General features: G+C 43.3%; 1 protein-coding gene across 2 annotated transcripts in view; it reads right to left on the bottom strand.

Annotated features, from left to right (window-relative positions):
• Nucleotides 1–25,915, bottom strand: part of LOC120913886 (collagen alpha-1(I) chain-like) — a 342,467-nt gene that overhangs the window by 181,842 nt on the left and 134,710 nt on the right. For both annotated transcript variants that reach the window (XR_005743585.1, XM_040324213.1), the window contains exons 2-3: nt 2,738–2,882; nt 56–214 (exon numbers count right to left, since the gene is read on the bottom strand). Coding sequence is in view for 1 of the 2 variants with exons in the window: in XM_040324213.1 (XP_040180147.1) it covers nt 56–214; nt 2,738–2,882 (304 nt within the window). In the remaining variant the exon portion in view is untranslated. The remainder of the gene's footprint in view (nt 1–55; nt 215–2,737; nt 2,883–25,915) is intronic.

Here is a 25,915-nt window from a genome sequence, read left to right as displayed (position 1 = left end):
GAGCCAGGCCAGAGGAGCTTTAAATGATAACAATGTAATAAAAATGAAGTCTTACTCATAGTGTCCCCAGCGACTGGAGCGGAAAGTCAAAGCATTTGGGTTAATCCGGATCTGGAAGAGAATCTCTCCAAGTAGACTCAAGATGGTGATGATACTTGTGTCTTCCTGAAGAGGAGATTGCAGTTTGATCAACACAGAAAGACTGTCTGCAAAGCTATGGATAAGAATAAAAATCAAGAGAACGTTAACAGAACTATAAAAGAATCAATAAAATAAGAACAGTGTGCAAAGTTCACAAACATCAAAATGAGAGTGGGTGGCTGCTCCATCTTACACATGGTGGCCCCAGTGGATGTGCATTGACCCTTGGGATGTATCCCCATCTGGGTCCAGGGTGGATGAGCAGTGTGTTGGCAGCCCTATTCATCTGTATTCAACTATTATTTATATGATGTTGTTTATCTATTATACACGGCATACCTTGCTTTATCCCCTGGAGAAGGAGTTTTGCCAAAACGTGTTGGGTTTTGTCCTGATGTCGCTACTAAAAATCAAGCCATGATAGACATACTACAATTTTTTATATATTGTGAAACACATGAGGTTTTAATACTTTTTAGTTGTATTTATGTAATACCATTGATACAGTATTTTGTGTATGTAATGTGTTCGTATACTCTTTGGATCTTTTTGTAATAAACTTGGCATACTAGCCTTTTATTGAAATATACATGAGATGTGCCTTAAAAGTTCAATTAAGGGGTTTTTGTACGATTGTTTAAATACACTAAATACAGCAACTAATCCAAATTCATTCAGCCCCTATTCACATCGGTGCGACTTGTCATGCCATTTTACAGATCAAATCGTATGACAAATCGCACATTTTGTCAGCAATGGAACTTTTCAAATCGATGCAACGCTGACTTTGCAGTGCCACACGGAATTGAAAAAGTAGTTACTGCACTACTTCTGGAGATTCCAGGTGCAACTTGCATAGACATCTGGACATCTGGACTTGAAGTTGCACAGATGTCAGCCAAGTCGCACCTGAGGTTGCACTGACATGCAGCTCTGAAATCATAAGACGTTAAGTGAAGTTGCACAATTTCAAAGCCGCATTCAGTGTGAACCTAGACTTAAGGCAGTTATGTTTTGAGTCAACCTATAAGTGAGTATGTTTAAAAACCCATTCACACCTTGTTGTCCTAGTGTGTTGTGTTAATTCACATGTGATAATGCATGGTTATACATGCATTAATGTGCATTGCATTCAAAGGAATGGGCTGGCAATGCAACAAAAAGTCAGACATGCCTGGAGCTGAGAAAGAACTAAATCAGCAAAGGGCATACATGACAGGGTGGAAGGCTAGTATGGACTCTTACCAGAATGGCCCATGAGATGGGGTAATGGGGAGGAGCTGGAAGGTATAGTTGCTGGGGTATGAGTGGTCAGGGCAGTTGCAGAGCTGAAACCGGTGGATGTACATACCTCCCTCCTGCCCTATCATTGTTGTCTCTTAGTCTAGTTTGTGTTTCCTGCCCCTTTGGCGGTTTATTGTCCTTGATTGCGGTCTAAAATCTGGTCATTGGGTAAACGGTGGGGAACCATCTGAGGTTTGGTATCCTCGAGTTGGTACAGTTGACTGCATAGTGACTGGGTAGTGTTAAGAACCCTGGGTGGCTGAGGTCAGCTGGGTTAGGCCCTGAGCCAGTGTTTTGTGGCTGGAGCCGCAACTCAGCTATCTGGTGTCTCAGACACAAAAACGTTATGGATAGATGGTACTGTCAAGGATCTTGAATCGTTTCTGGAATAAGACATGTATTATGTTTTGTTATTTAAATAACGTTTATGTGAATAAAAGGCTGTATATACTTAAAGTGATTGTAAAGGCTTGTTTTTGATTTTTTTTAAATAACAGACATATCATACTTACCCCCCACTGTGCACTTTTTCTGGGGTCCCTCGGCGGCTTTCGCGGCTCCTCCCCGCATCAGATAACCCCTCTAGGAGAAGCGCTCTCTCTCAGGGATGGGGGGGGGATAGCTTGCAGGGAGGCTTCCGAGTCCAGCATTTTTGTCCATAGACACGAATGCCAGACTCGGCCCCACCCCCTGCATCCGCGTCATTGGGTTTGATTGACAGCAGTGGGAGCCAATGGCTACGCTGCTATCAATCTATCTAATCAAGAGTCGGGACCCCGTGGAGAGAGGGACAGCGCATCCCCGCAGAGGGAAATACTCAGGTAAGTAAAATGGGGTGGGAGGGGGGGCTTCAAGGCCAGTCACTGCCTGGTGGGTTTACAACCCATTAACGTGTTGTGTGGTCTTTCCTATGAAGTTGGGGAATGTGGAGTTTGGGGAATATTGAGAGGGGGAGTACATGTTCAGTTGGGGGGTGGTGAGCTCTGATCTACCCTAGTCATGCATATGCACCATTTTTTGCAACACAACACAGCACACCACAACAAACAGTAGTTTTGTGGTGGGTTGGGGTAATATTAAAAAGTAATGGCACCTGGAATGTGCAGACCCATGTAACATGCAATAATGTGCATTACCACGAAGCAACAGTGTAAATAGAGAAAAAAAAGTGCTTTTCTTCTTCTTTTTTTTCCTTTTAAGATAATAAGATTAATTTAATGTGGCCATTGTAGGTACAAACATCGTTAGAGGAGTTTTTAATTTTATCAGTGTATGTCGATTTTGGTCAATGACAAATATAGTTACTATGTACCTGTCGCCAAATGCTGCCCTGGTGGAAATGCTGAGAGTGGAGTATTGCCCCAAACGCAAAGAGAGACAGGAATCTTCTGAAGTAAGTGAGATGTTAACAAGCTCAGTTGCATGTAATGTGAGGTGTTCCAGAACGTTAATCTCATCTATAAAAAGACAGAAAAAACAAAACTGACATTACAATCTGTGCTTTTACATTTTTCACTACTCCCTTTTCACCAGCAGGTGGTATTAGAGCTCCACATGCCTAGAAATATTCTTAATTGATTGTAGACTACTTTAAGTTAGACTATCGTCTCATAAAATGAAATTACCGAAAATTTAATTACTGAAATTAATAAATTAGCAAAATGAAACATGCACAGTTTAAGTCACAGAAACCAATCATAATTAGTCTTTTATTGATTTAAATACAGTTATGAAGAATTCATCAACAATCGCTGCACTTTGAAACATAAGGCACAAAATACCAAAAAGCCATTGGTGAAAAATTGTCAAATTAGAATATCCGTATGTCATCAAAGTGAGGTACCTGAATATTTGCAGCATGAGTCTTTTCCCTAGTAAGATGTTGACATATTTTACAGCTGCCATCAGTTTCAAAATTACCTCGTTTTTGTTTTTTAAAATGGTCCATTTTCTTAGTTTAAACATTTGATATGTTTTTTATTTTCTATTATGAATATAATATGGATTTATGAGATTTACAAATCATTGCATTTTGTTTTTACATAACTTTTTTGGAGTTGGGGTTGTAAAACTCTCCACTTTTCTCACCACATTTAAAATCTACTTCTTTGTTCTTCCATTTTGCCAGACCATGGATTGCGAATTTATGAATACCCAAACAAATGGCTGACAGTACCTCCAAAAAAATTGTGAAGAACATAGTTCTCCATAAGACGCACTCACCCCCCCCCCCCCAAATATGGGGGGAAATATCTGTACGTCTTACGGAGCGAATATTGACCAGTGCTGCTGGCCATTATTTTGCACAGGTGATTGGACCAGTTTCCTTGCCTTGGTAATTACCACAGCCATTTCATCTGAGGGAAATCCTGAAAACATGACCTTTTGGGGGTACTTGAGGACTGGCGTTGAGAAACACTGCCCTAGTGCAATAGGCTGGGCACACCTATGGATACAAACAAAATGCATACTGAATGCCACTGCACAAGTTAATGCATGATCTTTCACTGTAGCCTAAGAACTAACATTTCCTGTGAAGAAACTAAATATCCCACAATCCCTGAGTTTCTCGGTCTAATGTTCTGCAGGTAAGAGCTAAACAGTAATTGAATCTGACACAAACAGGCAGACCAATTCAGGAGAGCTTGGAAAATATGTATTTGATCACATTAGCACTTCCACATGTGTGCTGCAACACAGAGAAAATGACAAGACATCCACTGGCCGTTATGTGACCTGGAACAAGAAGTTTCCTGTCCTTAGGGACAAGCTAGGTGAATGAATACATGAGCAAAGGGAAATTAATTGGCCAGGACACTATAAACTGTAGCCCAGCATTACAAGGTAAAACAACACAGGGAATGTAAGTTCACTAATATTTAGTTAAAACAGCAAAAAAACATTTGAAAGTGTACAATATATTTAAGAGGGAAATAAGGAATGATAGAGCAGACTAAAGGATCAGACTGCCTAAAACTTATCACATAGGGACTCTTCTGGTGAAATCTCTGCATCAAGTTCCTGGTCTGCATGCCTGTTGGTGCTAGTATGAGAAGCTCCCACTCTTATTGTTCGATTTTTATTTATTTTATATTATTGGGAATTTGGCAGGAGGAGCTAGAACACACAAAGGTGAGTAGGAATGTCAGAAACCTACTACTAAAGTATCCAAGACATAAAAGAAGGGGCTCACTAAGCCAATTGGGCTCTACCTACTCACTCACTCAAGTAAAAAAAAAAACTCTAGCAATACACACCAAAATGAGCATGTGCAGCCTGACTCCAAAGGCTCTGTCTTATCCAAACCTGTTCTTGAGTCAGTGGAAGAAGAGGAAGATCTGTGCATACAAGATCAAGCAGCCTTTTTACACAATGCAGAGGATTAACTGCTTAGGTTCCACAGTGAGTATTAACAAGCATGCTTTACTGCATATACAGACTGATTTTACTGTTCTGGGTTTAGTAACACTTTATGCTTTGACAATAAAACCTGGAAGCTGATTGGTTGCTATGCACAGCTGAACCAGATTCTGTGTTCACCAGTTGTAAATCTTAATCTCCCCTTAAAATTTTTCCAGCCAGAAGCAATGTTATCAAGTTTTGCTCAAAAAAAAACCCCCAGAAGGATGAATGAATAGTTTGGCATTCTACATTGCATTTTAATCCTTGGCAGCCCATTTTTTTCGTTTTCAAAAGCATTAACGTTCTGGAACATTGTGGCCCTTTTATCATGATTACAAAATAATTACATATAGCTCATTTTGTAAATTACATTAGCTACAAGATAACAAAATCTGAGGAATCACCGCCACTCATCAGGGGTTGTTAAGAGATTAAGGAGACTCCGATTGGACTTATGTCACTGCCGTTCCAGCCTTCGGATTTTACTAACATCTCACTTTGTGACAGTATGTTTTTCAGAAAAATGTCTTTAAGGATCCCCCAGGCAGTTCAGCTGAGAGGCAGTGGTGATATGTTGATGCAATTACAGTGGAGAGCTGCAGCTGAGCAAAAGACTGCCTACTGGCAAAGACGGACAATTGCTTGATCTGGTAGTGTTTGGATGAACTGGGTGCCTATCTCATTTATTTATTACAGTACTTACAGTATATAGCCCCGACAATTTAGGCAATTAAGGCTTCTTTCACACTATGGATTGTATGTCCGGTATTACACCTATTAACGGACGTTTATTAACGGATTTAATAACGGATACATACAGATAAATATTTTACCATTCTTCCTTTATTGAAAACGGATAATGTTTATCCGTATATATCCGTATACATCCGTTATATCATTCCTTTTTAACGTCCGTTAATAAAAAACATTTCACCCTTTCTTGAAGTCCAGCTCCAGAAGTCGTATGGATATTCAGGGGAACCCCGCCGTCAATTTAAAACAAAAATGACGTGCGGTTCCCGGTAAATATCCATAACCAGACCCTTCAGGTCTGGTATGGATATTCAGGGGAACCCCGCCGTCAATTTAAAACAAAAATGACGTGGGGTTCCCCCTAAATATCCATAACCAGACCCATTATCCGAGCACGTTGACCTGGCCGGCCGCAGAAAAGAGGGGGGGACAGAGTGCGGCCCCCCCTCTCTCCTGAACCGCACCAGGCCACATGCCCTCAACATGGGGAGGATGTCCCCATGTTGATGGGGACAAGGGTCTCATCCCCACAACCCTTGCCCGGTGGTTGTGGGGGTATGCGGGCGGGAGGTTTATCAGAATCTGGAAGACCCCTTTAACAAAGGGGACCCCCAGATCCTGACCCCCCCCTGTGTGAAATGGTAATGGGGTACACTGTACCTCTACCATTTCACGAAGGAAGTAAAAAGTATTGTAAAAAAAAACACACTGACACAAAAGAATAAAGTCCTTTATTAAAAAAAAACAAAAAAAACTCCAGCGCTGAAAAATCCACTCGTTCCCGGCTTCCTGCGTTGTCCTGATCCTGCGACGGCTGCGGGTGATCTCCCGCGATGAGAAGATCCAGCGTCGGGTGATCTCCGCTCCGGCGATGTGAAGATCCATCCATCCGGCGCAGCAGCATCCCGGACCTCCTCTCACCGCTGGGCACAGCCCAGCGAATGAGCGGCTGAAGCAGTGACATTTCTTATATAGAGGAGGCAGAGCCACCCGTCACGTCACCCCGCCCCCTCTGACGTACCTCTGCTACGTCACTGGGTAAGCCCGAGAAGAGAAAAGGTCTTTCCTCTTCTTGGTCTTCCCCAGTGACGTAGCAGAGGTACGTCAGAGGGGGCGGGGTCACGTGACGGGTGGCTCTGCCTCCTCTATATAAGAAATGTCACTGCTTCAGCCGCTCATTCGCTGGGCTGTGCCCAGCGGTGAGAGGAGGTCCGGGATGCTGCTGCGCCGGATGGATGGATCTTCACATCGCCGGAGCGGAGATCACCCGACGCTGGATCTTCTCATCGCGGGAGATCACCCGCACCCGTCGCAGGATCAGGACAACGCAGGAAGCCGGGAACGAGTGGATTTTTCAGCGCTGGAGTTTTTTTTTTTTTTTTTTTTTAATAAAGGACTTTATTCTTTTGTGTCAGTGTGTTTTTTTTACAATACTTTTTACTTCCTTTTCGTGAAATGGTAGAGGTACAGTGTACCCCATTACCATTTCACACAGGGGGGGGTCAGGATCTGGGGGTCCCCTTTGTTAAAGGGGTCTTCCAGATTCTGATAAACCTCCCGCCCGCATACCCCCACAACCACCGGGCAAGGGTTGTGGGGATGAGACCCTTGTCCCCATCAACATGGGGACATCCTCCCCATGTTGAGGGCATGTGGCCTGGTGCGGTTCAGGAAAGAGGGGGGGCCGCACTCTGTCCCCCCCTCTTTTCTGCGGCCGGCCAGGTCAACGTGCTCGGATAATGGGTCTGGTTATGGATATTTAGGGGGAACCGCACGTCATTTTTGTTTTAAATTGACGGCGGGGTTCCCCTGAATATCCATACCAGACCTGAAGGGTCTGGTTATGGATATTTACCGGGAACCGCACGTCACTTTTGTTTTAAATTGACGGCGGGGTTCCCCTGAATATCCATACCAGACCTGAAGGGTCTGGTTATGGATATTTACCGGGAACCGCACGTCATTTTTGTTTTAAATTGACGGCAGGGTTCCCCTGAATATCCATGCTCAGTAAAATTAACGTCCGTTAACATAACGGACATTTACGGAGACATTTACTAACGTCCATGTGCCATAGACTTCAATGTTAAAATATAACGGACGTTAATATATCCGTTACTTGCAACGGACAAACAATTTACAAAAAATAGTGCAAGACCCGTCACATATTCCGTTATAACTAACGTCCGTATGTTATAACGGACTATTACGGATCTTTACGGAACATAAAAAAATCCCATAGACTTTAATGATATTTTATAAAGGACGTATAACTTCCGTTTTTAACATTATCTGACGGATTTTGTGTGAAAAGGGCCTTAGACACACACACACACACATATATATATATATATATATATATATATTGCAGATTTAAATTAATCCCTGCCCTCAAGAAGCTTACAATCTAAGGTCCCTAAATCACATTCTTGCACATACTAGGGCTATTTAGACCGGAGCCTATTAATCTACCAGCATGTTTTTGGAGTGTGGAAAAAAAAAACACACAGGAAGAACATGTAAACTTCAGGCCGGTAGTTCCGTGGTTGGGATCCAAGCTGATGATCCTAGTGCTGCTAGGCAGAAGTGCTAACCCCTTGGCCACGGTGTCGGTGTCAGCTGAACTCACACGATTTCAATCCCGCTGTCAGTGTGAACCTAGGCTTAGGCTCAGTTCACACTGGAATCGGCTGCGGAATCCCACAGGAACGCTGTGCATCCCCGTTCTCCGTTTAAGCCATGGTTCACACTGGGTACGATTTGGAACGATTTGAGATGCGATTTGACATGTCAAATCGCATCTCAAATCGGCGGCAATTGTCGGCAATGGCACTGTCCTAATCAGTGCGACGCCGCATCTGCGATTTCAAAAAGTAGTTCCTGTACTACTTTTTGCGATTTCAGGCAGCGATTTACATTAAATTGCGGCCGAAATCGCGGCAAAATCGCAGCCGCGAATCGCGGTAAAATCGCGCATTTTACCGCGATTTTGAATTTGCAGCAGTGTGAACCTAGGCTTAGGGATGAATCAGGGCTGAATCTTGAAAAATGCACAGTATTTCTGTGCAGTGTGCTCCACAGCCACCCCGGAGATATGTGAACCCGCTTTATAGAGAGCCGGTCACATTCTCCTGCTATGCGAATTGGATGCTGGCAAACCAGCATCCAATTCGTATAGGTGTGAACCCAGCCTTAGTCAAATAATTACACTAACTTTTTTTAGTTCTGGAGAAAATTTTAAATTACTGCCAGGGTTCTACCTTTGTCTCCTCCCTGGTGAGATTTCTCTTTGTTTCCTATCCCTGTAACTCCTGTGCAAGAAATGGAAGAGATGGCTTTCACCAGGACAGGAAGGCACAAAGTTCTAACCCTTATCTACTCTATTAAAATGTGTTTTTTGTCTGTTTATCCAAAGGAGAAACTTCCAATAAATTAAAACTGAACTCCAGCCTTATCTTTAGTCTTGCACAGTTGTACATATATGAATAATAGAGAATCCCAGATTTTTTATTTATTTTTTGTTCAGTAGCGCCACAATGGTTGTTTGTCTGGCAGCCAGGATTATACGTACAATCAGTATGCAATTGATTCTGTTTTTTCTGTGCCTTTTCCAGTAAAAATCCATAATCTGCTTGGTGCCTGTATAAATATCTCACTGCATATTTGTCCTGACAGTGGAGAGGCCACAGGCAAGATGTTCCCAGCATGCACCTTTGGACGTCAATCACCCTGAAAGATGTTTAGTGTGAGGCCAGCTGTGCAGCAGAGACACCTGTACATGAGGAGTGGAACAAAGTACTCTGAGGTCAAAGTCGGGCGCTGAACTCGGCTAATCGAATGAGAAAAAGGCAGTAAATCATAACCTGGATTAAGGCTAGTAAGGAGTTTTTTTTGCTGCAGGATTCTTCAAATTTGCTGCATGCTATCCATAGCTATCCACTTTTTTTCTTTTCCATATTTGGTCAGTATACCTACAGGCTTCATAGCTTATTAAACCAACACCATGTGGCCTTAGGTCACACATAGCTATTGGAAAGGTCTAACCTAAAGAGCAATTCCAATTTCGTGGGGGGAAAAATGAAGAAAAAATTATATAGCGTATACAATTGCGACACAAGTCATATTGTATTTGAATGTTATTAAGAATGACCTTTCCTTTTCAATCTGCAGCACTGTAATTTTCTGCAAAATGCAATACAATATGGAACCCCCCCCAGAAACATCATATCCTGCTTGTGTGATTGGCTCACCAATTTTCCCAGAAGTTTGCACTAAGATACAAGTTGGATTTCATACTTTCCCAATAAGAAATCACATCTAAAGGGCTGCAGGCCCAGCAGTTTTCCTCATTAGTGCCCTGCAGGTGCACAGCTGATTCTCATAATTATGAAACCACTCCCATTAGATTCACTTTCCCACATGGGCACAAAAAAACTGAGATTTCTTCAGAATAACAAAAGGTAGGAACCTTCAACAAAGCTTGTAAAAATCCTTACAATGTACATAGATCACCCAGAGGGAAAAGTTGTATTTCTCAACGAAAGTGGAGTTACTCTTTAACTTCCCTATCAGTCTGTTACCCTGCTGAGGCCTCCATAAATACATATTGTTTGAGTATACAGCGGGTAAAATAAGTATTGAACACGTCACCATTTTTCTAGGTAAAAATATTTCTAAAGGTGCTATTGACATGAAATGTTCACCACATGTTGGTAACAACCCATGCAATCCCTACATACACAGAAACCCAAATATCTTCAGAAATTATGTGTAAAAATGGAGTGACACAAGGAAAAAGTATAGAACACATGAAGAGAAGGAGGTGCAAAAAGACATGGAAAGCCAAGACACCAGCTGAAATCTATCAGTAATTAGAATGCAATCCTGCCCCTTGTCAGTGCAAATTAATATCAGCTGGTTCAGTGTCTGAACTGATGGCCTATAAAAAGGTGTCCAAGGTGTCACACGAGAAACATCTCATGATGGGTAAAAAGCTCTCAAGACCTTCCAACCTTATTGCTGCAAAACATATTGATGGCATTGGTTACAGAAGAATTTCTAAACTCCTGAGGCTGGGTTCACACCAGCCCGGTGCACATTCCACCCCCGTTCTCCCGGCGAAGAGAAAAATCAGTTGTTCAGTGTTTCATGTCAGTTTTTGATCGGGATCAGGTCAAGATTGCATCAGTATCAGGTCAGGTTTACATCAGGATCAGGTCAGGATTTAATCCTGTTCAAAATCAGATGCGTGCCCATAGAAGATAATGGGCCTGAATTCGCACCTGAGCCGGACCGCACTGCCTAGAAAACGCACATATTTTTTGGGCAATGCGGAGTGCGAATGCACCGCAGATATGGGAACCAGCCTCATTCAAATAAACGTATTTTAAAATGTCATACAAATTGGAATCGGTGTAAAGCGCATCGGTGTGAACCCAGCCTTAATGTTCCAGTGAGCACTATTATGGCATAATCTGGAGGTGGAAAGAACATAATTTCACCATAAACTGGCACACTTTTCAGATATTTACTACTCAAAAACCATTTATCATTTTTCTTCCACTTTACAATTATGTGCCACTTTGTTTGGTCTATCACATAAAATCCCAATAAAATAGATTCAAGTTTTTGGTTGTAACATGACAAAAGGTGGAACATTTTTAAGGGGTATGAATACTTTTTCAAGGCACTGTATGACACCAGTCATTTGATGGCTTGAAAGTTTGGTTGAGAGCAGAGGCAATTATGACATTTACCATTCATAGCATGCCTTGTTTTGGGAAACTGTTAAATCAATGGGTATAGAGTTTCCGCTCTATGTCTGATTGCCCAATCCCCTCAAAGAAATAAAGGGTGGTCCAAATATTTTGTTGCATGCAAAAGTATAAGCACATTTACACCCAATATGCAATTTCTTATTTAATAATGAGGTGGATTGTGCAATAAGCACCCCTTATCTTAAGAACAGATGGTGAATGTGTGCTGTTTGCATGTTCAGAAATATAGCGAATGTCTCTGGTCATACTGTACACTGCTAATACTGGTGGCATTAGGAACAGCTAATCAATTGTAAATATATACGTGTTTGTAGTGTTTATTACAGAAGGCTGTTTTTACTTATTATGACTCATATAGAGATTGGATTACATTCTCTGAGCCCTGCGGAAATCCCAAAAATTCTATTTGTTTTTCTCACAGCTGTATACGAGGCTTTGTGGCATAGTCAATCACCATGTTAGACACAGTTAATGACAACAAACCATCACCTGTTTCTAAATTCCAAGGCAATGGAAAAATCTTCAAATCCAGAGCTGATTAGAAAATAATAATCTTGGACTACTATTGATAGATTTGTCAAACTTGGAAGAATGCAGAAAAGGTCCTGGGACAGCATTCTCTGGATACCACACTAGAACATTCAAATATTTCCAACAAGAAAAACAAATCAAATAAATATAGTTCTGGCCGAAATTCCATGTGAGAGAGACGGCGACCACACTCCCACGTTGATGTTGTTACACTTCAGCTTAATAATGTTATTTTTATGGCTCCTGCTGGAGAAACTCATAATTACTGACATTGGGATGTTATTCAGTAGGTCCCTGTAGCACAGGGGTGTCCAAACTTTTTTCAAAGAGGGCCAGATTTGATGAAGTGAACATGCGTGAGGGCCGACCATTTTGCTGACATTCTTTGAACCATTAAAATTCAGTGTAAGTGTGTTTGGCCGAGCACTAATACACGGCCTAACAAGAATTCTCCTGCCTTTGTGGGTGTGTGTGGTAAAGAGATGAGCTTGGGCGTGTTATTTGGATATACCGTATTGATCGACGTATAACACACACCTTCACTTAAGGAGGAAAGTTTCAGAAAAAAAATGTAAATATAGAACTGTGAAGCAAAATAAGGGTCATTGCCCATCAATGCAGCCCAATCAGTGCCCATCTGTAGGCTTGCCATTGCCATGAATGTAGCCTTGCCATTGCCATGAATGCAGCCTCTCCATTCCCATGAATGCGGCCTATTCATTGCCATGAATGCAGCCTGATCGATGCCCATCTGCAGCCTCGGAGGGGGCGGGACGAGCGCCAACAGATTACATACAGGAGAATCTCCTGTTTACACAGCAGCCTCCTATGATAGACAGAGGAGTCATCCAATGGCAGCCCAGGAGACAAAACTTCCTATTACAGATGCCGCTGGGTAAACAGGAGATTCTCCTGTATGTAATTTGACAGCACTCGTTCCCCGCCCCTCCCTGTCCCCTCCGAGACAGCACCGATAAATACAGTATATATCCAAATTACCAGGGGGGCCACATTAAACTGGAACGGGGGCCGCAATTGGCCCCCGGGCCGGACTTTGGACATGCCTGCTGTAGCATATACAGACTGTGACTGCTACATGTATTTAAAAGACAACTCCACACAAAGCAGACAATTTTTTGGGTTTGAAAAAGGCATGTTGAATTGCTTCATAGCTGATTATATCCCTCCAAGATTCTGGAAGTGACAACCCTCTGCTTCGATTTCCCTTCTAGATGTTTTTTTCTCTGTCTGAATTTCTCACTTCCTGTTCCTCTTCTGTAAGCTTGCCCCCATCATCCGAGCCGTTCTGGCTGGGGGTTAGTCAGTGTGCTCGCCCCCTCCCTTGGGACTACATCCCTGCGGGGAGATGCTGTGAACGTACGTTCACTGTACTGAATGACCATCTAAGCAGCACGGTCCAGCCTTAACTCTGCCCCCTTATTTGCTGCATTGAAAGTTGGACTCAGGATCATCGTCTTGGCAGTAGAGTTTGATTGAAATGACAGCATCAACTTGAAAACGTTGTTAAATGGGCGGTGTGTGCTCATTCAAGCCAAAAATAGAAACGAGAACTATGCTCGTTCACGTTATGTGACACAGAGAAAAAACGGCACTGTGCATGTGCGATGCCGCTAAGCCTCAAGGGAAATGTAGTTACTTTGATGCCGTGAGGTAGCTTTAGTGAACGTGCTCTGAAACCCGGAAGTTTAGGAGAGAATCAAGAGAGGGAACGAGGAAGTGGAGAAATAGCATATTTATTTAACAGGTAACTAAATATTTTAAGCAGAAATAACAACTATATTCAATATGGCACAGAGATTATATATTGGCTAAAACCTTTTTACCTTTACAACCCCTTTAAATATTGCTGGAACAGCCAGTCCATCTGAGACTCTGTAAAAGCAGCCACAATCTTTTTAGCAACCTCTGGCATCTAACTCCCAGAGCACAGGCACAACTGGAGTCCTAGGTGAAAGGTCCTACTCACAATGTCCAACTACAGCTGTCTCCAATCGGCTTCCATCAACAATCTTCAGTAAACATGGGGTCCTTCTCCAGCCCAGCTCCCAAAGGTAGTGTCCTCCAGAAAATTACTTTCCAGATTACTCCAGTCCCTCAGTCAAATAAAGCTAAGGCCTGAAAACTACAACTCTTCATTATCGCAGGCTGTCTCCCAGAGACCTCAGGAGAAGAAAGACTGGCCCTCCCAAACATTTACTGTATCTTCTCCCTAGCGACACCTTTTGGGTGTCCCTTCTCAGGGATTGGCCTAGGTCAGATAAATATTCAGCCCAATGATCATCCTATTCTATTTCTGGAAGCTTCTTCCAGAGGCAGGCTAGAGCAATCAACCTTAGGTTTAGGAACAGAGGCGGCTCTAGGCTTTGTGAGGCCTTAGGAAAAACTTAACATGGGGCCCCACTCACACCCATGATGGGAAAAATAATTCAAGGACAAGAGCCTCTTCCCCACAACCCTGGCCGGTGGTTGTGGTGGTCTGCCAGAAGGGGGCTTATCAGAATCTGGAAGCCCCCTTTAACAAGGTGGCCCCCAGATCCTGCTCTTTAACTAAGGGTCGGGGGTCACCGGATGATGTTACCTGGTGAACCCTCCCCTTGTGACGTCATTGACCGAGGGCATGCTGGGTCATTGACACCACAAGGGGTGGTGTCACCGATATTCACTGGTTGTTAGGGATGCTGGCGGCCATGCTCCTGAGTCAGGGCTCTTAACGCCCTCGCAGGAGCTTCAATATCTTTCATCAATAATTTCAATATTAAAATCAATATCAAAAATAGAAAACCACAATACGTACATTTATCCCCAATCATTCTTACTCTATTGGTGTAGTTTATCCCCTCCATGTACCCTCTCTGTCTTAAGACGCCGTCATTGGGATTCCCTATCCAACTTGCCCATATCTTTCCTTGTGTCCTCTATTGCAATATGCCTCTCTGTATAATGGTAGATTACTTTTTTACCAGATTTTTCCAGTGGATCAATGAGGGGGCCTCAGCCTTTTTCCAGTTTAGCACTATTGTTTTCCTTGCGTAGAAAAGCAATAAACCCACCTGTGTTCTTTTTACTGTTGAAACAATGTCTTTTCCTATCAATTTTAATAGGCATATAGTCGCCTTCTGATCTACTGAAACTGTTGTTGTTGTTGCAATTACTCTCCGTACCTCCTTTCAAAATATCGCTATCTTTGGACAAGTCCAAAATATATGTATAAAATTCCCCGGAGTGCTCTCTAGATACTGGGGTACACCCTGGGCAACCTGCATCCTCCAGCTCTAGTTAGGCACATGCTCCCTTCCCTTTCTTTTTCTCTTCCCCCCACTTCTCTTTCTCTTTCCTACCTCTTATCCTTTTAAGATAGTTGTTTGACTTAAGGGTAATGTTTTATATTCGTTTTTTTATAAAAACAATTTGGCAACACTATAGGCCTAATTGAATTCGTAAGTACGAGCTAGAAGTGCACTGAAGTCAAATTCGAACCCACTAATTTTCTTACGTATGCTTTTATTGGAGGGGGTGGATTGGGGGGGGGCTGGCCGGGGCACAGAATGATCCCATTAGGGGTGCCTGGGACAGGTAGGACTCCCCTGAGCGAGTGACCACTATATTCATTTTTTTTCCTCCCCTTCCCCTGTTAGCAAGCTCGTATATTTCCTTTAATCAGCCTACAATCGGGGAATATGAAGTCGGTTGAGGCCTTGTTGCTGACATTTTGCCTTATTTGTTGAATGTTTTGATGTTGTAGACACGCCCTTTGGTCATACTGTAATTGTATTCTATATTTGGAAAAATAAAAATCTATTGAAAGAAAAAAAAAAAAAAAAATTCCCCGGAGTGCCTACACATCTCCAACAATCCTCGGGGCTCGATTATAATATCTTAGGTAATTTATACGGTGTATAATAACTTCTATGTGTTATCTTGAACTGTATCAGCCTATCACAAAGTGATCTTAGTATCTGTTGTGAATTTCTCCAGATGTCTTCCCAGTTCTCCTCTACCAGTTCTGGAACATCTCTTTCCCAGCATTTCCTAAGTTTACTCATATCTGATGGTACTATCTTTAATAGGTGTATATAGAGAACTGAAATCGCCTTCTTTTCACATTTCTTCCTGATCGTTTGTTCTAAGTCTGATTCTATTATTTAAGATATGCCATCAGGAAACTGGGCCGATTGGGCATGTGCCAGCTGTCTGTATTGAAATTTATAACTCTCTGGTATATTCTTGTCTTGTTTTATTTCTATGAATGAGGCAATTCTATCTTCCTTTATTACCTGCGAAAACTTTTTAATTCCAAATTTGGTCCATGCCCCAGGCTCCAGCATGGATTCCAGATATGAAAGCTCTGGGTTCCTCCATAATGGAGTATTTGGGGATATCCTAGTACTTAATTGCCCCTATTTTCCTAGCCCCACTTTACATCTGTCTCTGTTAAACTGGTTGTACAAAGAGAGAGGGGAAGCAGGAGACAGGGATAGCTACTCTGAATCATTTATTTTTGTATGGAAATTTTAGTTTGAGCTATTGAGATATGCAAAAACATTACTACAGGTGGTAAAGGGAAATTAGAAAAATATGTTGAAGGCATCCAACAGGTTATTCATTAAAAAAAAATTCACACATTTATTTCATATTTACCTGCAACATATATTTTTTTAAACATTTTTTCCTGGTCATAATAAATGAAAAACAGTCAAAAAAAAAAAAATACTAGCAAAGAAGTTATATAAAGATCGTCCCTCATCCTTCATGTCATACATTTTTGTTGCTATTATTTAAAGCCCAAGGTCACCTGTAACCTATTTAATGGGCGTCTTTCTTTTTCTCTTCATTTTACCACATTGTGTCTTCAAAACCCAGGTGACCCAAGAATCAGAGAATACTGTCAACAAAATATATGGAATTACCAAGATAAAAACCTAGGTTTGTATTAATATATATAGAAATACAGTTTAGGATTTCTTCCCTTGTCTACAAGGTTTTTTTATTTTGAAAAGTGGAAGCTTATGTTATGTGTCCTATAAATGATATATTGACTTACACAAACAGGAAACACAAATGTCAACAGCAGCTGTACATTTTTCCCTCATTTACAAAGATGCCATAAACATTTCTGAGGCTAAGAGTAGGCACAATAACTTCTCTGGCACACAAACCCCTAAAGAGCTGTTGATCATGGCATGGTGTATGTGCAAAGAATCTCACATTGATAATGCATGTCTACTCTTCAGCAGTTCATCCTGACCCCTGCGGTCTATCCGGCTTTAGCATTAGGGTTCTGACCACGGCACAGGTGTCAGGGGTTGGAAACTGTATGTGAAGATCATCACAGCTGCTCCACTACCAGGGCCATGACAAATTATCATGTGCTCAGCAGGCTGTACAGGAGATGAGCAAGGCATATGTGGCAGGTTTGCAAGGAAAGTTTGAACAGTGAAAAATATAAGTAAAAACAAGAAAAGCCGTCTCTGTGCTCCTCCCTGATTTAGTTTCACTTTGTTATTGTGGCCTGACATTCCCTATAAACTTTCTCATTTGCCATCCCCCTGACCAGTATAAGGGCTTTAATTGTCCATTTAGTCAGTCTCGTGGGTTAGTCAGTGTAATTGTCCTTAGTTGGCTTATTCATGAAGTAAGGGAATGTTAGGCCCCAATAACAGAAAAAAAATTATCAGAAAGGAGCACAGCCTTCTTCCTTCTTTTGGACAACTATCTAAATGTTTTGTATAATAATAGCTATAGGTAATTTGGTTTTATTAAGGCACTTGATGCAAGTAAAACAGAAGGTGATAATGTTGCGTAATGCCGCGTACACAAACTATGTTTTTCGTGATTCTTGTCAAGCCTGCCTTGCACACACACGATTGCGGAAAAAAAATGCTCTAGCAAAGCACGGTGACATACAACACGTACGACGGCACTATGAGCGGGAAGTTCCATTCGGATGGCGCCACTCTTTGGATTGCTTTTGCTGATTTCGTGTTAGTAAAAGTTTGGTGAGAGACGATTCACGCTTTTCTTTGTCCTTTTTAGTCTGTTACAGCGTGACGAATGTGCATTACAAACACTCGTTTTACCAGAACGAGTGCTCCCGTCTCATAACTTGCTTCTGAGCATGCATGTTTTTTTTCCTGTTAAAGCCCACACACGATAATTTTTCACGACGTGAAAAACGACGCGAAAATTTAGAGTTCTAAATTTTTAATGCCCACTTTTCACATCCCGAAAAATGCTCTGGAGCCCACGTATGATCGTTTTTAATGACATAAAAAAAACAAGACATTTTTCACGTCATGAAAAACGGTCGTGTGTACGCGGCATTAGAGAGATGACCTCTTTAGAATATGCTCTTTTAGCAACTGTTGAGATGTACAGTAATGGTATTTCTCATCTCTACCCTAATTGAATGCTTTGTCTTTGCTATATTGGTTACCCCATGAAGGGAATCGGTACCCAAGTGCCTGTCTACTTTTTCCCCCTTGTGGGGGGGGGGGTCTGTTTTGTTCAAATGCATAAACCTTAAAGTGTTTGTAAATCCTCCCATTTTTTTTTTATAAAAATAACAAACATGCCTATACTTACCTGCTCTGTGCAATGGGTTTGCACAGCGCAGCCCCGATCCTCTATTTCTGGGGTACCCCGCCGGTACTCCAAACCCCTCCTCTTCATTGCGTGCTCCAGCAAAAAGCCGCTTTCCATGGGGGCACCTGTCCAGACTCGCTCCCAAGTCCACTGATACAGACAGCGTGACACAGTCCAGCCACCAGCTCCTGTGTCACAATGGCTCCTGCTGCTATCATATAATGAAAAGGGGGAAAAAAAGGGGAATGAGAGGGTGGCAATAATCCTACCCCTCCCCTTGCCTCCTGCTGCCATCAGTCTGTCCAATGGGGAGAACAACAGCAGCTGAGGCCGCTGAGCTCATGCACATCCCTGGATCAGATCAGGCTCAGGCATGGGCGTCCGCTGAAATTTTTTCAGGGAGGGGCGCTTCGGCAGCGGCGATACACAGTCGCATTTAACCCTTTCTTCAAACGCTAGCGGGGGTTAAACGTGCCCCACTAGCGTCCGAATAGCGCAGCTAAAACGATGGTAAAGCGTCACTTTTTAGCAGCGCTTTACCGATAACGCGGCCAGCTGGCAGTTTGAAATAGCTTGAGATAATTCATCTTCACTCCATGCCCATATAAATATAGCCTAGAGAATGTACAGACCCCCCCTTCAGCACAGATGGACCCTCCTCCCCCCACCCCATTCAGTACCTCAGATCAGCCATCAGTGCGGCACAGGCACAGCAGGTTCCCTCCCCCTGTGTACACATAAACACTGGCGGGGGAGGTGGCTTCACTCTGCTCGCTGTGCCTGTGTGACATCCTGCCCGGGACCGCTCAGACAGCCCACAGCCGCAAAACTCTTCAACACCTTCTCGATTTTCCAGGGGGGTCAATTGCCCCCCCTTGCCCTATGGAGCGGACGCCCATGGGCTCAGGTAAGAAAAGGGGGGAGGGGGGTCTGGGGAGGTGCTGCAGCACAGACGATTTTTCACCTTAATGCATAAAATGCATTAAGGTGAAAAACACTGTAGCTGCTGACTTTTAATAAGGACACTTACATGTCCTAGGCGCCCGCGATGTCGGCCCCCCGAGGCCGATCCTTCAAACCTGGCAGCTCCCGGCGCTGCCATCCTCACTAAGGGAAACAGGCAGTGGAGCCTTGCGGCTTCACTGCCCTTTCCTACTGCGCATGCGCGAGTCTCGCGGCCCTTTGTGAATGGGCGGCTGCTTTCTGGGATACACACAGTTCCCAGAAGGCATCGCGCACCATTCCCCAGAAGACAACGTGAGGAGAAGAATACCTACCGTGGACTGAGAACAGGCAGATTGGGAAGATCCATATAGCAACCACTATTTCCTGTAAGTAAAAACCTTTTTTATTTTATTTTTTATTTTTGCAGGATTTTGGTGTATTTATTTATTTATTTATTTTTATTAGGGTGGACCTCCACTTCAAGGCTTTACAACCACTTTAGGCTAACAAAATCCTTAATTAGTCAGAGGATGTAGGAAAATCTCCATGCAAATTTATCCCAATCGTTTACACTTTTATCAAGGATCTTCTTGAAAGTCAGTGGCTTTGCTTAGACTGAAATTATGTCACTGGTCTGCTGCATGCAGATAAGCATTTCCTCAGTATACTTTCCTCTAATAATACTCAGGTTGTACATTGTAGCTTTTTAGAATGTTACAAGGAGAGAAGGAACAGAAGGGGCCGATCTTTGTTCGACATTTAAACACAGCCAAGAACTGCACTGTCACCAGAATTTACATGATTGTGTCATCTGAGATCGAGTCAGTCCCGTGAGTAGATGCTAGTAGACTTTGGATGATGTATGAACAAAGAAGGTGCCATCCTTCTGCATAAAAAAAATGATGGGATTGTACCTTCTGTTAGAGTAATCACCTGGAAGCTTTACACTTATTGGGCCAGATTCAGAAAGATCAGCGGATCTTTCTGCTGGCGTAACGTATCTCATTTACGTTACGCCGCCGCAAGTTTTTAAGGCAAGTGCTTTATTCACAAAGCACTTGCCTGTAAAGTTGCGGCGGCGTAGCGTAAATCACCCGGCGGAATTCAAATTCGGCGGGTAGGGGGCGTGTATCATTTAAATGAAGCGCGTCCCCGCACCGAACGAACTGCGCATGCGCCGGCCGCGACTGAATCCCAGTGCACATGCTCCAAATGACGTCGGCAAATCGTCATGCTTTCGACGTGAACGTAAATTACGTCCAGCCGTATTCACGAACGACTTACGCAAACAATGTAAAATTTCAAAGCTCGGCGCGGGAACGACGGGCATACTTAACATTAGCTACGCCTCATATAGCAGGGGTAACTATACGCCGGAAAAAAGCCGAACGCAAACGACGTAAAAAAAAAGCGCCGGGCGGTCGTTCGTTTCTGAATTGGCGTAAATCCTAATTTGCATATTCCTTGCGTAAAACATACGGAAGCGCCACCTAGCGGCCAGCCTGAAATTGCAGCCTAAGATCCGACGGTGTAAGACACTTACACCTGACGGATCTTAGGGATATCTATGCGTAACTGATTCTCTGAATCAGTCGCATAGATACGACCGGCCGGACTCAGAGATACGACGGCGTATCAGGAGATACGCTGTCGTATCTCTTTCTGAATCCGACCCATTGTGTATGTTAACAACACCCTACAATTGGTTTGCAAAACACAGTGCGATTTGCAGAATTGGATCCCGTGGGTGCAAAAGGACTGATAACACCATGGCAAGTACACAACCCAACACTACATAGTCTGACCTTTACCGTGTACAACAGATAAATCTCTTTTATGTTGGCCTCTGACACATTAACACAAGATGATGGAAACTGTGATAATTAATCATGAGATTTTCCTTTGCTACAGCGGCAAGTCTCCAATTCTCACCAAAGGCTACAAGGAGATAAAGACCTACAGATAAGTCATCTTCTGCAATAGAATCCTGCCCTCCAGTCCCAGCCTGAAGAATAGAAATATTTACTAAAAACCCACAATAATCAGCCGCATTCCATCAGTATACCTCAAGATTTTATAGCCATCTGCAGAGAAACCTGTCTTGGTTCACAAATTCATCTAGAAGGCTGAAAAAACAGTTATTTGCCTTTCCACTTTACTCTTATGCTGCGTACACAAGATCATTTTTCGGCATGAAAAAAACGTTGTTTTTCAAAAACGTCATTTAACCACTTAAGACCCGGACCTTTAGGCAGCTAAAGGACCCGGCCAGTTTTTGCGATTCGGCACTGCGTCGCTTTAACTGACAATTGCTCGGTTGTGCGACTTGGCTCCCAAACAAAATTGGCGTCCTTTTTTTCCCACAAATAGAGCTTTCTTTTGGTGGTATTTGATCACCTCTGCGGTTTTTATTTTTTGCGCTATAAACAAAAATAGAGCGTCAATTTTGAAAAAAATACAATATTTTTTATTTTTGCTATAATAAATATTACCCAAAAATATATATATATATATATAAAAAAAAAAAATCCTCAGTTTAGGCCGATACGAATTCTTCTACCTATTTTTGGTAAAAAATCGCAATAAGCGATAATAATGCGCAAAATTTATAGCGTTTAGAAAATAGGGGATAGTTTTATTGCATTTTTATTAATTTTTTTTTTTACTACTAATGGCGGCGATCAGCGATTGTTTTCATGACTGCGACATTATGGCGGACACTTTTTGACACCTTTTTGGGACCATTGTCATTTTAACAGCAAAAAATGCATTTAAAATGCATTGTTTACTGTGAAAATGACTATTGCAGTTTGGGAGTTAACCACAAGGTGGCGCTGATGGGGTTATGTTTGACCTCATGTCTGTTTCTAACTGTAGGGGGTGTGGCGTCATCTATTGTGATTCCCTATATAAGGGAACACATGATTGATCACGGCGCCACAGTGAAGAACGGGGAAGCTGTGTTTACACACAGCTCTCCCCGTTCTTCAGCTCCGGGGACCGATCGCGGGACACCAGCGGCGATTGGGTCCGCGAGTCCCGCGGCCGTGGTTACGAAGCTTCGGACCGGGTCGCGTGCCCGACCCCACGGCTGGGCTTAAAGGGCAACGTACATATACGTTGATGTGCCCAGCCGTGCCATTCTGCCGACGTAAATCGGCGTGAAGGGGTCCTTAAGTGGTTAAAATGATCGTGTGTGGGCTACACATCATTTTTCAGGTTCTGAAAAACAACAAAAAAAAAATTCGAACATGCTGCATTTTTTAACGTAGTTTTAAACAATGTCGTTTTTCGGGTTGTAAAAAATGATCGTGTGTGGGCTAAAACGACGTAAAAATCCCGCGCATGCTCAGAAGCAAGTTATGAGACAGGAGCGCTCGTTCTGGTAAAACTACCGTTCATAATGGAGTAAGCACATTCATCACGCTGTAACAGACAGAAAAGCGCGAATCGTCTTTTACTAACACGGAATCAGCTAAAGCAGCCCAAAGGCGAATGGAACTTCCCCTTTATAGTGCCGTTGTACGCTAGATCATTTTTTAAAAACTATGGTGTGTAGGCAATGTTGTTTTAATGATGAAGTTGGGAAAACTTAGTTTTTTGGACATGCTGAAAAACAACGGGTTTTTTTCATGCTGAAAAATGATCGTGTGTACGCGGCATTAGGCCCCTTTCACACGGGGCGGATCAGTAATGATCTGCCCCGTAAACCTCCGCTTGCTCAGCGGGGATCGCTCCGTTGATCCCCGCTGAGGCGGCGGATGACAGGGCGGCCCCTGCACACTGTGCAGGGACCACCCTGTCTTTTCTCCGCTCTCCCCTATGGGGGGATCGGATGAACACGGACCATGTGTCCGTGTTCATCCGATCTGATCTGCAGACGGAAGGAAAAATAGGGTTTTCTTCCGTCTGCAGAATCGGATCATTGCGGAGGCGGACGAGATCAGGTGTCAGCGGATGTTCATCCGCTGACATCCGCGATCTCATAGGGACCAATGTATGTCCCTTTTTCATCCGCAAACGGATGGATGATAAAGCGGACATACGGTCCACAGGTGTGAAAGGGACCTTAAAGAGTCCATATTTATTTTCAGTACAAAAATGACATCTGATGGTAAACATGACATTTAAGACCACTTAGATTTGACCTACCTGCTGAATTGTGCTCACACTGGCACTCATCTGATGCACCTGGTTGGCCACTGGCTAAAGCCTCATATATTATTTTCTTCTGAATGGCCCTGAATAAGAGCTTTTGAAAAATAGTAGTGTGTATTCCTGAGGTTCACAGGAACAGAGGTCGTACAGCACAAAATTATCTGAAAATATATCAAAGCCCTCTCCTGAAGTGGTTTAAAAATAGCACGAATAGATGCCTGCTAGTACCACTATAGTACATCCATCTTCTGAGTATGTGAAGAGCCTACTGTCGGGCACTGATCCAACTACCAGGCTGTACTCAGAGATCTTCTGCATCCTTTAGATGTGCATTGGCTGTTGATTACAGTGCTTTTCATTTCCAAACAAAAGATCCACCGCAACCAAGAAGATCAAAATAGCTTCCAGTTTAAGACTAATGTGCGTTAAGGTCCTTTCACACTAGCGGACCGTTCGTCCGCTCATTACAAGTCCGTTAACGGACTTGTAATGAATCCCTATGGGAACGCGTCCGTTAGCGGATGGAGCATCCGCTAGCGTCCGCGTCAGTCGGGATCTGCTTTTCCGAACAGAAGAAACCCTATTTTTCTTCCGTTCGGCGGAGCGGAACTGATGCAGACGGACAGACGGTCCGTCTGCATCAGGTTCCCCATAGGGGACAGCGGAGCAGAGACAGGGCGGTCCCTGCACTGTGTGCGGGGACCGCCCTATCCACCGACAGCTGAGTGGGGATCCCCGCTGAGCCGACGGAGACACACGGAGCGGACCCGGAAACAGTCCGCTCCGTGTGAAAGAGCCCTTAGGAATCAGAATGGCCTCCAGCCCAGAATCAGTGTGCACAGGTGGATCAAAATGGCCTCTGTCCTCAGACTAGTGAGATCAAGTAAATCACAACAGCCTAATGTGATTATGCAGTAAAAAACATATAGTATAAACATAGCCTTCATTCTAGTGTGTACTGGTAGATCTGAAAGACATCCAGTTCCAGACTAGTGTGATCAAGAAGATCAAAAGGGCCTCTACGTTCCGCCTAGTGTGCCCAGGTGGATACAAATGGTCTTCAGGCAAAGACTAGTGTGCGCTGGGAGATGAAAATGACCACCAGACTTTAGACTAGTGTGTCCAAGTAAATCAAAATTGCCACTAGCATCAGTGAAATGTGACCAAGAAAACCTGGACTAGCGTGTACAAGTAGATCAAAATGGCCACCAACGTCAGAGACGTGTGACCAAGAAGATCTAAATGGCAGGTCTCAAATGAGCATGTCTCACAATCATTAGCAATCTATGAGGATTATGACCAGGTAGATCTAAATGCCCAACAATCATATATTGGTGAGACCTGAAGATCTAGGCCTCCCTAGTACACACGGCCAAATGTCGGATGGCACCAGCCGGTTCAATAGAAACCAGCCGACATTCAGCCCAAGTCTACTGGATTACAAGCCAGCTTCTGTCGAAGGGGCATGACCAAAAAAAGGTATGTTGACAGTGGCGGTGTGTCCATAGAGGGCACAGGAGTGCCGCCCCCTCCCTCCTGCACCCGTCAATCACCAATAGATAGATTCATGCATTGCATGAATCTATCTATTGTTGCCACTGCCGCCCCCTATTCAGGTGTCTGGCCCCTTGTCGGGCGCCTGGCATCTGAATTACAGCGGCGGGGGCCTGATAGGCTTCCAAATTTATAAACAGCGGGTGCAATGCTCTGCGTTTGCTGTTTACAGTGTTGCGTGTTAGGGAATTGAATAAATTGCTTCCCTAACACTGACCCGCCTCTCAGACCCCCCCAAACATTTTAAGCACCAGCCGCCACTGTCTGCCGATCGGCTACTGGAATGTTCCGGTGGGGGTTCCCCTGTCAGAACACAACAGAACAGCAGGGGAGATCACTGTATTAACATTGCATAATTAGTACAGTGGCTTCTCCTGAGCTGTCACTTTTTTTTTCCCGTTCAGCCCTGCTGGGTTAAACGGGAAAAAAAAAGACTACTAGTGTGTACAAGGCTTAACATTGGCCACAGGCCTCAGATGATGAACAGGTAGATCACAATGACTGTCAGTTTTACACTAGCAAGTCTAGGGGGATCAGAATGGGTCTCAATGAACTAAGCCAAGCTCAGGAGTATCACAACAGCTGTGGGCTCCAGATAAACATGACCACCAGAACAAAAATGGTCAAGTGTGGCCAAATAGATCAGAGTAGAGGAAATTTAGACTGTGTGGTAATTCCGTTTATTTTCCCTCATATGGACAGTAAAACAGATGTCTATGGTTTATTCTGGGAGGGAAACAGTGACTTTCTGTATATTTCCATTAAAC

Source organism: Rana temporaria, chromosome 9, assembly GCF_905171775.1.
Source record: "Rana temporaria chromosome 9, aRanTem1.1, whole genome shotgun sequence".
NCBI classification, from domain to species: Eukaryota; Metazoa; Chordata; class Amphibia; order Anura; family Ranidae; genus Rana; species Rana temporaria.
Note: the sequence above shows the minus strand (reverse complement) of the source record. Positions and strands in the feature narration are given on the sequence as shown.